Here is a 13267-nt window from a genome sequence, read left to right as displayed (position 1 = left end):
ACACACACACACACACACACACACACACACACACACACACACACACAGTAAGATCCTTCAGAACAGGGACTGTTTTTGCATTTCTTTGTATTTCTGGCATTTAGCTCACTGCCTGACACTAATTAACAGATGCTTCTTGACTTGACTTGATTACCTGTAGAAGTAAACCAGATTACTGGTCTCTTCTCCTCCTACCAAAACTCACCTCTCCTTCAAATTAACTTTTTCAGGCTAGTTCATCTAAAGTGATGATAATAGCTCAAATTTTGATAGCACACATCTCACAGCAACCCTATAAAACAGATTGTGAAAATATTGTCCCCATTTTATTTCTAATGAACTGGAGTTTTAAGAAATTAATGTCTTGCCCACAAGCACTCAACTGATGGGAGATGAAGCCAAAACTTCTCACTTCCTATTACACAACCCCATACTCTACCCACCCAAACCCCTTTTAGGATTAAAGTGCCAAAGCATGGTAGTTGGTACCCCTGAAGAATTAAATTTGGAATGCATTAACCCAAAGGAATGCCTGAAATAGTTGGGGTTTCTATATAATTAATATAAGAACTTTAGAATGATTATGCCAGGTCATAGTTATGGTGCACTTAATCAGAATTTTGTCTTGAATAGAAGTGGTAAAGGAGAGTTGAATTTCTGAGAGAAGGCCATCTTTCTTAATGTTAATCTGAAAGTTCAGGGATATCCCAAGACATATCAGTTTTTATTACGGAACTAGAAGAGATCTGACACCCAGGAATTCAACTAAACCTTCTTTGAGTATTTTTCAACATGCTCTACCTTGTGGGGTCATGAATTCTATGACTACACTGGTTAAAAATATTCACTTCAGCTAAGAATTAGAAATCAAATGGATATCCATCAACTGGGGAATGGCTAAACAAGCTGTGGTATATGATTATAATGGAATAATGTTATGCTACCAAAAATGACAACAGGATGACTTCAGAAAAACTTGGAAATACATGAACTGATGCAAAGTGAAGTGAGCAGAACCAAGAGAAAGTTGTACACAGTAACAGCAATATTGTTCAATGAAGAATTGTGAAGGACATAGCTATTCTCAGCAATACAATGATCCAAGAAAATCCCAAAGAATTCATGATGAAGCATACAATCCACCTCCAGAGATAGAACTGATATTGATTGAGTGTAGACTGAAACATGCTATTTTTCAGTTTCTTGTTTTTTTTCTTCTATTTGAGTCTTCTTGTACAAAATGACTAACATGGAAATATTTTACATAGTTGCACATGTATAACCTATATCTGATTGCTCTCTGTTTCAGAGATGGTGGACAGGAAGGAGGAATAGAATTTGAAACTCTAAATTTTAAATTAAAATGTTAAAAAAAAATTTAAGTTCACTCCTTATTTAGTAGTAATTCCCCACTACCTACAAAAAAAAAACCCAAACCACTTAACCTGTCATTCAGGATCTTCCACATTCTATCACCAACCTACCTTTTTATCCTTAACTCGTACTACTACCCATCACATACTCTATATTCCAAACAGGACTCTTTTCTGTGCTATACTTTCCCACTTCCATGTTTTTGTTCATACTGTTTTCCTCTGCCTAAATTATCTTCTTTCTCTTGCCCCAGCTTCCACTGCTTAAATACCCATGCTTCAAGGCTCAGCTCAAATTAAGCTTTCCTCATCACCCAATTAGATGTGATCTCTAACTCACCTGAATCTCACAGCATTTTTCAGTTATGCACTTACTATATTCTAATTTATATTTTATTCTTATGGGTGCATGTCTTATCTCTCCCTATAAGATTATAAGCTTCATATGATATTTGTTTTCTTTCCCCCATCATAACCAAAACCATGATCTCCTTTACCTAGTATGATGCTTTACACATTTTTTGGCACTAATAAAAGCTAGCATCTATGTAGTGCTTTAAATAGTACAAAGCACTTTCCACATATTATCTCATTTGATCTTAACAGTCACCTCTGAAGCATGTGCTAATATTTTCCCCATTTTATAGATGAGGAAACTGAAGCTGAGAGAGGTTAAATGACTATATACAAAGCTAATAAGTGTCTGAGGCAGGTTGACGTCAAGCTGAGCACTCTATCCCACCACCTGGCAGCACTAGACCTGTTTTTTGATTGGTTTAGGGCAGGGATGGGGAAACCTTCGACCTTGAGGCCACATGTGGCCTTCTAGGTCCTTGAGGGTAGTAGCCTTGAGGCCCCAAGTTCCCCACCTCTGGTTTAGGGAATCTCATAGTGAGAAAACTTCAACTAAAGCAAGTTTTTTTTTCTTTCTTTTTTTTTGTGGGGGGGAGTGTTTGGAGGGGGAGAAGCAGGGCAATTGGTGTTAAGTGACTTGCCCAAAGTCACATGGTTAGTTTTAGTGTCAAGTGTCTGAAGTTGGATTTGAACTCAGGTCCTCCTGACTCTAGGACCAGTGATCTATTCACTGTGCCAACTAGGCACCCTGCAAGTTGTTTTTCGAAGTTGAGTATCGAGGGTTGCCTGAGGCCCTGATAATTAAATGACTTGCCCTACAATACATGGCTAGTAGGAGTCAAAGGAAGTACTTAAACACATGTCTGCCTGATTGTGAGGCCAAAACACCACCCAGCCAGACCTTGCATGTAGTAGGTGCTTAATAAAGTTCTGCTGAGAACAAAAGAAAGAAGAGATTTCCTATCCGATTTGAACTAGGATCTCCTTTAACAAGCTCCAAACTTAGCTCTCTCAAGCTGCAAAGAATGGTCCCTATTCCTAGAATAATAGGACTTGAGAGAGAAATCCTTGTTCCCTTTCTCCATACCCTTCATTATTCTATACACCTCAAGCATATCTGCTCTCAGCCTGAAGAATGAAAGAACTGTCTGTCTTTGTGCAGCACCAGACCTTCTGCCCTTTGACCTCTTCTAGACATTACAGCTCCCTCATGTCTTTGTTTTGGTTCAATAACAAAGGATGGCACCTGTTTTTTATTTTCTAGGTATGGATTCACTAAGACTTTGTACAAAGGTGGAATAAGTATCTTTTAAAAAAAAATTATTTCTAATAACTCTTCCCCAAACTCCATACCTCTATGTGTTCTATTTTGATAAAGGAAAATTTTTCTTAAGCCATAACTATTAAGAAATAGCTCCCCTTCTTGGCCTGGGGTTGCTTGCTTCTGCTGCCGGCAATCCCTTCATAAGTAATTGTTGGAGGACAAGCGAGCTCTCTGAGGGAAGATGTGCTTACACCTGTCCTTTCATGACAGTAGGTGGGCTACAGGGGCTGTAGCAGAGACCAGCTGAGGAATTCTGAAGTGCCCATTATCTGTTCCCCTAGGAGTCTTCGATGATCTGTCTGCCTCTGGTTCAACACTGGCCACTCTGAAGACTCTTTTCATTGTGACAATACGGAAGCGCCCACCTTTGGTTTGTGTTTTTGGAGGAGGATTTCTAGCATAATAGCAAGTTAGGGTCATTTGCAAGTCAAGAAATTACCCTGTGATGTCATTTATCCTCTTCAAAAATGAAGAATGAAAAACAAGAATTAAGGATCAATGCTCAGACCAACGAGTAAGTGAATCTGTTTGGTGCAGACAGGACCTCGGGGCGGCATAAGTTTGTGCTCAGCCAACAGAGTAACTGGATTGAACCATTTCATAACAATGGAGCCATTCTCACTCTTTCCCTGTTTATAACTATTCCTGAACTTCCCTTCTAAGGAAAATACAATAACTTTTAACAATATAATGAGGTCCCCAAATTTAACTTATTGGTTGCCATATTAACACATACGGGCCACAAGTTCAAGCAGCAATTAAAAAAATTTTTTCTAGAATCCCTTTCTTGGACAGTGACCAGTAGCTCAGGCCTTCCTTGGTGTATGACCTTGGACTTGGCTACCACTTTTCTGTTGGCTCAGACATTATTTTGTGGCTTTTCTTTCTGACCATTGCCAGGCCACACCACCTGTATTCTGGGCCTCCTCCTTGTCCTCCTCCCATCACATTCGGGCCTTTGCCCTTGGGACCCTAAGCTCTGATAGGTGAGCCTTATCTTATCCATAACCATTTTCAAACAGATCATTTCCAAACCATGCCAGCGTGCACGTATTCCTCCTCACCTACACCTCCCACCCCCAGCTAAGGTCATATTCATGTCTAGGTGGACTTGCCAGCCAGTTATGGCCTATACCAGTGTTAACCTTCCTGAGCTCATTCTTCCTTTCTCTATGCTTTCTCCAAACCAGTTACAGTCATGTTCAATAGAGCCCTGCTGTTTACACTCAGCTAGCCAGAGAAGAACACTGTTAGTACTCTGTTGCTTCCTCTTTCTCAACCACTATGAGGGAGATATTTTTTTGGTGGGATGGGGAGAGGACTATCTGCATTCCTAAAATTATAATGCATGAACTCTATAATACAGTAAAAAGAGTTATGAATTTCAAGTCAGAGGGCTTGGGTTCAAATCCCATCGGAGTAATTATTACCTACAGGCTCCTGGGCACTTAAACTCTCTCTAAATGTGTAATGACAAGGCTGTACTGGATGTCCTCTGAGAAGGCTTTGCTTTTATGAACTGCAGCTGCCTGCTTTTCTCATTCACAATCAGTCCTGACAATGTCCTTACCTGAGAATCATGGGCCCGCAGTAAGAAGGATGGATTTTGGTGCAGGCATCCTCCAACTGAAGCCGCTCCCCAGGGCTAAGGTCATAGACATTCCTGGGTGGACTTGCTAGCCAGCTATAGTCAACACCAGTACGGATCTTCCGGTATTCATTCTCCCTTTCCCGATGCTGTTTCTCAGCTTCCTTCATCTGCCAAGCCAGCTCCATCATCAGAGTCTCAAGCACCATCTCTGCTGGACTTCTGGGAGTCAACTTGTGAGGGGTCTCACTCCACCGGAACCACGGAACCAGGGACATGATCTCTGTGTGGCTACATGTGTGGGGGCAAGGACAAGGAAGAGAAGGGCATGCAAGTCAGAAGGTGGTCTAGTAATGAGATACTCAGCCAGCACTGTGGTTGTTTGTGGGGGTACATAGTTGGCTAGAGCAGTGTTCCCCTAACTTTTTTTATTGTATACTTCCATAAGTTAAATGATTTAAGTGTGCAAAATTAGGGCAGATAAGTAGATAGACAAGTAGACTGGAAGTCAGGGAGACCTGAGTTCAAATGTGACCTCAGACATTTATTAGTTTATGACCTTAGGAAAGTCATTTAGCCTCATCTGTCTCAGTTTCCTCATCAGAAAAATGGGGATAATAATAACATCTGTCTCTCAGGGATATTTTGAGAATAAAATGAGATATTTGTAAAGTGTTTTGCAAATCTGAAAGTGCCATACAAATCCAAGCTAGTATTGTTACCTCCCCATAATATGTATATATTTGTTTATGTAACGCCAGTCTCAAAGCCCATTAGTGTGGTACACTCTTCTCACTGGTCGAGATCAATGTCCTGCCCCTGCATGAAGGGTAGGTTGGACTTTGTGAGAGTGTAAGAACTTCATTCTCTGGAGACCTTTAAGCATCTAGTCTTTTCTGGTTTCCACCTTTGAGAGAGAAGATGGAGGAAGGAGGCCAGTCCCACTTTGGGGTACTATGGGGAGACGTGAGAGGAATGGTAGTCTCCCAGCTTGCTACACTAGAGACTTAGGGGAATTTGCCATGGGTACAGGGATGGTCCCTATGCAGATAGCTTCATGGTCAGAGTTCAGATTTGCCTCTGACGATACCCATGTGACCTTTGGCAAACCACTTGATCTCCCTTGACTTCAGTTTCCTTATCTGTAAAATAAGATTGAACTCGATCATGTTCCAGAGGCCCCTTTCCACTCTAAATCCAGAAGCCTTTGAATTTATAGTCCTCATCTCTCTTCTGAGCTCTAGTCCTACATCTCCATCCTCCACCTGCCATTTGCACATTTCCAGTTGGATGTCCTCTAGCTAGCCCTTCTAACCCCACAAAAGGAGCACCAGTGGTTCCTTGAGCTGTCATGATGCTTAGCAGGAAGGATATGATTCCCTAAAGGATATACTCTTTCAAAAACAAAGTGTGTGCCAGAGGCCACAGAAAGATCCCTATTTCCTGGCAAAGAAAAGCAGTCTTGCCTGTTTTCCCTGGCTCCCTCAGCAACCTACTCACTCTGCCCCCCCCCCCCAGAATGTTACAGGAATGTGTAGGGGGAAAAGAATCTCTGGGCACTGAGAAGAGCAATGAGTTGCGTACTCTCATGCCCTGTTGCCTTTCTTCCCTACCTAGTACTAATTGCAGCCATTCTCAGTGGAGAGTTCATGGGAAGGCTAATTGCTCATAGAGAGTCCTGGGCCTTTATTCTTAAGAAGGTCATCAGAGATGAGAGCAGAGGTATGAAAGGAAAGAGGGTTTGATGGCCCTGAAATCAAGGGATGGGTTACGCCCATTAAGTAATAAAGAAGTATATTTTATTCTCCTTTATTTAGGATGATAACATCCCCATGAATTTTCTTGAGAGAATAACCTGAGTACAGAGCATTGGGCTGAAAGCTGAGGGGGCCAAGGACTCTAGCTTTTGGATGTCAACTATATGTTGACCACTATGTTAATTATATGTCAACTCTAATGAGAGATAGTATGGGTAGAGGGAAGAGTGCTGAATTTGGAGTCAGAGAACCTGGACTCCACTTCTTACCAGCAAGCTGTTTGACCTTGGCACTAATGTAGTAGCTGGGTGCTATAGTGCTGGACTTGGAGAAAGGACAACCGGAGTTTGAATCCTCCCTTGGCCACTGACTCATTATGTGATCCTAGGCAAGTTACTTAACTTTGCAGACTCAGTTTCCTCATCTGTAAAATGGGGATAATAGTAACATGTATCTCACAAGGTTGTTGGAAGGACTAGATGTACATAGAGATAATGTACATAAGACACTTTGCAAATTCATATAAATGCTAGATAGGATTACGATTATGAAACCACTCTAGGCAACATAAAAAAGTTAGATTAAAATTAAGGTCCCTTCCAGCTCTAAATGCTATGATCAAATAGAAGATGGATGACCATTTGTCAAAGATACCATAAGGAGGATTCCTATTTAGGTATGGATTGGATTAGAGGGTCTACCAACTCCTAGATTATTCTGTGCCTCTCTCCTCTGCTCCAGGATAGCTCCTTGTTCAGGAAAACTTCCTTGATGAATTAATCCCCACAGCTCTGGAGACTATTCCTGCCATCCATTGCCTTCAGAACAGTATGTACCATGGCGATTTGCCTTTGCCCACCTTCCCCATCTCCCTCAGGAAGCCAAACAAGATCTTTCTGGCTGTCAGTGCCACCTGGCCTCGGGAAATTCAATTCTTTCTGCTCCACCAACAGGAAACTAATAGAGTTAGAAGGAAGCCAGAGGATGCTCGATAATGAATGAAGCAGAAGGGAATTAGTCCTTGCCAATATATATAGAGAGAAACAATAATGATACCAACAAATCATCCTTGCCTTGGAGCATATCCAGAGCCATGGCTGTTTTCTTGTAAATTTGCATTGATCCCTGAATGATGGATCAGGTTGCTAAAGCAACCAAGATGACCCCATTGTGTCCAATTATTTTGGATATGGCAATTTCAGCTGTCTTAATGACCATGTGGTAAATTGCCTGAATCATGGGGAAATAGTTGATTCAGTATCATACCTGGACAGAGTTTGGTTAGAAAACTGAGCCAATATGCCTTACTCAAGGTGGACCTGCTTAGGAAAAAGAAACTAAGGCCTCTTTGTACAAGGAGGAATGAAGTGTTTCATATTGACTGGTGAACTGTGCAACCAACACTGAGATTAGTTTGGGAACAATTGTCTTTGTTTTTAAAAATAGTTTTTATTGGAAGAATTCAGGATCCCAGGACAATTATAACATGCTACTGTGTAGGAAAGGGGAAGCTGTGTGTAGGTGTTGCCTTTGGGGAAGAATATAATAGATGTAGCAAATTCCATAGGGAAAAGGAGGTGATGATGTTATTACTCACTGAGTAGTTAACATGGGCTCCCAGGTGTAGTATTGCTAGTAATTTGGTCAGGTTTGGGGAACCTGAAGCCTCAAGGCCACTTGTGGCCCTCTAGGTCCTCAAGTGTGGTCCTTTTTTTATTCAAAGGGCCACACTTGAGGACCTAGAGAACCACATGTGCCCTCAAGGCTGCAGGTTCTCCACCTCTGGATTTGGTAGTCTGCTACCCTGCTATTGAGGCAAAATACAGAATAGAAGGGGCTGTATATGAGAGAGATTAAAGTGCTCATTGCCTCAGTGGACTAATGCTAGCATGACAGTGTGGGAATCCCATGAGTATAGTTGGTTCTTTGGGATCTTGGTTGGTTCAGTCTGAAAGCCAAGGGGAATGTCTCATCTCTATGTTCCTTAGGAAAGTGAGCTCTTATATAATAAAAACAGTAGCTCACATTGAAATAGTGTTGTTGTTGTTTTTTTACAACATCCCTGCTAGGAAGGCAGTGGGAGTAAATTATCCCCATTTTACAGATGTGGAAAATGGAGCTCAAAGATGTTAAGAGACTTGCCTATGGTTACAAAGATAGTATTAGAAAGGGAAACTGAATTTTCTAACTCCAACCTAGGTAACATCCTCAGACTCCTAACTCTCTCATATCCAGTGTCTAATTAATTGCCAAGTCTTGTTATTTCTACCTTCATCAGATCTCTCATTTGTGAGAGGTACCCCCATCTTCCCTCTGACTCTGTCACCACTCTAGTACAGTCCCTCATCATCTTATGCCCAAACTATTGAACCAGCCTGTTGTCTGGGCTCTCTCCTCACACCAGCCCCTGTTCCACTCAGTTGCCAAAAAAGATCTTCCTCAAATGACCACGTCACCCCTCTTGCCTCCAGGATCAAATCCAGTGACTCTCTTTCCTCCAAAGTCAAACATAAAATCCTCTTTTTGGTTTATAAATCCTTCCATAACCTGGCCTCTTCCTACCTTTCCAGTCTTCTTCTACCTTCTACCCCTCTTGTATTTTGCCCATGACACTCCAAGTCCTCGGCTCCATATGTTTTCACTGGCTCTTCCTGATGCTTGGAACTCTCTCCCTCCATATCTCTTCCTCCCGGTTTCTATGGCTTCCCAATTTTCTCTTCTTGTTTGGGTTCCCTTCTGAATTTCCTCCTCTTCTTTCCTGTGTATTTTATCTAAGAGTTGAATTTTAAGGTAAAGCGTAGTCATGTCCTGCTGATCAGTCTCCTCCAAATTATATTTACCTGTGAGTCAGACTTACTCATCTTTTGATGTGGAAGGAGCTAAGTCGTAAGATTAAAAGTATGATTTCTATGTCTCCTGCCTTTCTCATGCACACTCAGGTATTTCAAATGACAAAAATCAATTTAATTCAAGGAACATTAGACCATCTGCTAAGGGAAAAAGGGATTGCAAACTGGATTGGCGGAAGGAGTATTCACATTAGTGAAATTATGGGCCCTTTCAGTACTGATTAATAATAACAATTATTACCACTCACATTAAATGGCACCTTGTGATTTACAAAAGACACAAAATAAAACATTGTGCTAGTCTCCAGAAACAATTAACAATGGGCCCAATACCAGTTGATATCATATTGAGCTTCAAATGAGCAGTTAGGATGTTGGGTTTTTAACAATGAAACAGGAGGGACAACTAGATGGCGAAGTGAATAGAGCACCAGCCCTGGAATCTGGAGGACCTAAGTTCAAATCCCATCTCAGACACCTGATACACCAGCTGTGTGACCTTGGGAAAGTCACTTAACCCCAATTGCCTTGCCTTCACCCCTCCAAAAAAAAACCCACAATGAAACAGGAGAATGTGAAAGACCAAGCACATAGTTGGTTCTTGGTAAGAGTTCATTAATCCATAGAAGTTGTGAGAAGAAAGCTGTAGATATTTATAATCTAGAGCAGGGGGTCCTTGATTTGGGGTCTGGGAACTTGTTTTATAAATATTTTGATAACTATTTCTTTTTTTTGGAGGGGGGGAAGGCAGGGCAATTGGGACTAAGTGACTTACCCAAGGTCACACAGCTAGTAAGTGTTAAGTGTCTGAGGCCGGATTTGAACTCAGATCCTCCTGACTCCAGGGCCAGTGCTCTATTCACTGTGCCACTTAGCTGCCCCTTGATAACTATTTTAATCTAATTTATTTCCTTTGGAAGCCCATGCATTTCATTTTATGCAATTAAAATATCATTCTGAGAAGTTCATAGGCTTCACTGGATTTCCAAAGGGGATCTATGACACACAAAAAAGGCTAAGAACCCCATATCTAGAGAGATGATAACCAGTGACCATAACAGTGTTAATGGAAATAACAATAATAAAACAACCAAAAGGGAAGTCATGAAATTATAAGGACCAAGTTTGTCCTGAGCAGAGGGACAGGTGAAGATAGCACCATTTCTCATTTACAGATGTGGCAGACTATGGGTGTAGAACTCTGCAAATAATGTCAGACTTTTTTCCTGATTGAGTTAGGTTTGCTCAAAAGGTCCCCCCCCGCAACACACTTTTTAATTCTTTTTAGAAGGGATGTGTGGCATAGGTGAACTGGTCTATAGGGGCCATTCCTTGGAGTATTCACAGATATTCTCTGCCTTCTTCCTGTCAACCACAATGGAACTTTATAGGGCCGTCTTATGACTCATCCCTGAAGGGCTTGTATTGAAAAGACAGCCTTCCTTAATTGACTATGGAGAATGGCACTGGAAATACAATATTGCTTGGAAATACAGATATTTGATTTGTTCTTCCTACCCTTGATCGTTTCCATGGCAAGGACGTTCTGGCTTCATACATGGCTAATGAACTGTCCAGGCCCTTGAGTATACATGGAGCACCCCCAGAGAGCACAGCCACTGAAGAATGGACTAAATCATTCAACTCCAGGACAAAGCCTTTTTTGGTACATATTAGAGGAACAGCATCATCTTTGCTTCCATCACCCTGGATGATGCTCTTTTGGGCTAGTGGGGTTTGTAAACATGTTTATTTTCAGGTTCTATAGTAACAGAGTTTTCCAGATGGCAGATAGAGGCAACCTAAGAACTACAAGGCTGAGTTCTTCAGAAGAATTGTCAGTGAGGCTTAGGACTAAATAAGGAAGTACCTTAGATGGGAGGTTCTAGCCTTTTAACCACTATTTAGAGAACTTTCAGCAGCCACCACCGAAGGGGCAGATGTTCACCAAAGATCTGAGTCTATAGCCTTTCCCATTCATTTCTCTTGAGGTAGCCCTTTCTCATTAGACCCATAGCACACTCTGTGTGGCATCAGTTGTTTAGTGTGCAAAAATGCCTTTATTGGAATATGTCAACATCATTTTCCACTGAAGTCCCCACCTACTTTGCATAAGGATGATCCTGGGTCCTCAAAGGCTATACCAGTGGATTAAAAGATCAATCAGGTCTTACCAAGGGGGAAAAGCTTCCAGTAAAAGCCTGGTGATGGACTTTATGTTTCTTTTCCTAAGACCAACCCTAGTTGAATCTAGAGAAGCTTATCAACAGATTGAATACAAGGTGAGGAATTTTTTTTACTACAACAACTCTCAAAGACCATGTACTAAATTATTAAAGGATTGTAATGGCATTGGTGGAGAGAATAAACACAGACATGAAACCACAGATTGTTGACTTTTAGAGATTTGAGATATCTTGGTCTCCAAATCATATGTAGGTAGGAATTAGAATTTCTTAGACTTCATCTAATGTCCAATGCCTTAATTTTACAAATAAGAAAACTGAAACTCACAGAGGTTAAATTTGTCCAAAGTTTACAAACGAGACCCAGAAACATGGAGTTGCCCAAAGTCATATTGGGAGTAAAGAGCAGAGCTGGAATTCAAAACCAAGGCCTCTGACTCTAAATTCAGTGCTCTGCCTACCATACCACATCTCTCTCTCCTTCCTTGCCCTACCTCTTATCTGCTCTAAAAAGTACCATCTGTATCACCACCAAACCTGAGTGTTAGCAGGAAACCCCATGGGGCTGGCACAGAAGAAATGACTTCTTAGGATACCTCAGGCAGTAAATCTAAAAGACAATTACTTTGATTACTTTAACACCAGGCAGACAAGAGTCACTCTTAATCTATATAACATTTGGGGAGAGTTAAGGTTTGTGGCTTTTTCTACCCACTAAGATATTAGGTTATGAGATGATGGAAATCTGTTAACCTGGAAAGGATAAGGTTATAGGCAGACAGATTAATTAAGGAGTCCAGTTTCTGGAAGGTTATTACTATAAAAACACTTCAGTATCTATAATGAGGATAATGAGAGGAAAGGGGCTTTAGCTCCCACAGAGAGCCTTTTTTGGTGCATATTAAATGAACAAGTGTATACATACACCCACAGAGCAGCAGCACATGAGAGAATGAGGTTGAATTAAGTTGTTCGAATAATTGACCTGTGAGAGTGAATTTTAGACATTGGGGAAGATAATGGAATCTGTTTTCCCAAAGTTCTTAAACTTTACTTTGAAAAAACAACTTGCCTGTAAATTGAATCTCAGTTTGCCCCACAAAGCTCACACTTGATGTTTTATCTTTATTTTTGATCAGTATTGAATGAGTGTGGCCTTGCTGAGGGTTGACTTTCCCTGTAGTCCTGGAAGGCCAGATAGAATTCAATTCACCCAAGCGTAGGGATCAAAGTCAAGATATTTATCCTCTCAGGACTCCCCCAGGCAATTATCTAAAACTAAATTGCTTACAACAAAGGGCTTTTGTTTCGGGTTGAGGGGTTAGGGTAGGAAGAGGTGGTGAGGGAAAGTGGGGGGCTAGAGATAGAGAGGCAAAAAAGGGAGGGAACGAAAGAGGAAAGAAAATATAGTTAATGAAAGATTAAAAATAATCAGAGGAAGCAAGTGGGGGAATTAGAGGGGGACAGACAAGCCTAATAAATGTTGGTACTAGCAAATTATATTAAAAGGAACAAGCTGTATTAGTGGATTTGGAGTTTCATGTGACATCTCCATTTTAGTGGTCTTTTTTCTGTATGGAAATATTAATGTTTGCTGACGATTTTCTAGTTTATACTTAGATTTTTTTTAATGTAAAACAAGACTGATAAAAGGAGTTTCAACACCTTTACACAAATGTAATTACAGCTCCAAATTTAAAAAATAAAGCAGGCAACAGTCATTCCTTGTCTTTTTTTTCTTTTCTCTTCTTTTCTTTCTTTCTTTTGTTCTTCCTTCCTTTCCTTTCCTTTCCTTCCTTCCTTCCTTCCTTCCTTCCTTCCTTCCTTCCTTCCTTC

General features: G+C 41.0%; 1 protein-coding gene across 1 annotated transcript in view; it reads right to left on the bottom strand.

Annotated features, from left to right (window-relative positions):
* The window catches only part of RD3 (RD3 regulator of GUCY2D), a 26191-nt gene that overhangs the window by 4957 nt on the left and 7967 nt on the right, over positions 1 to 13267 (bottom strand). The window contains exon 2 of the mRNA XM_069108722.1: positions 4622 to 4930. Within this exon, the coding sequence (XP_068964823.1) occupies positions 4622 to 4917 (296 nt within the window). The 5' untranslated portion in view covers positions 4918 to 4930. The remainder of the gene's footprint in view (positions 1 to 4621; positions 4931 to 13267) is intronic.

Source organism: Petaurus breviceps, unplaced genomic scaffold (genome assembly GCF_028583685.1).
Source record: "Petaurus breviceps papuanus isolate PSGF00001 unplaced genomic scaffold, PetGlider_PUasm1.0 90434, whole genome shotgun sequence".
In the NCBI taxonomy this organism is placed as follows: domain Eukaryota; kingdom Metazoa; phylum Chordata; class Mammalia; order Diprotodontia; family Petauridae; genus Petaurus; species Petaurus breviceps.
The sequence above is the reverse complement of the archived record's forward strand: the minus strand, read 5'-3'. Positions and strand labels throughout refer to the sequence as shown.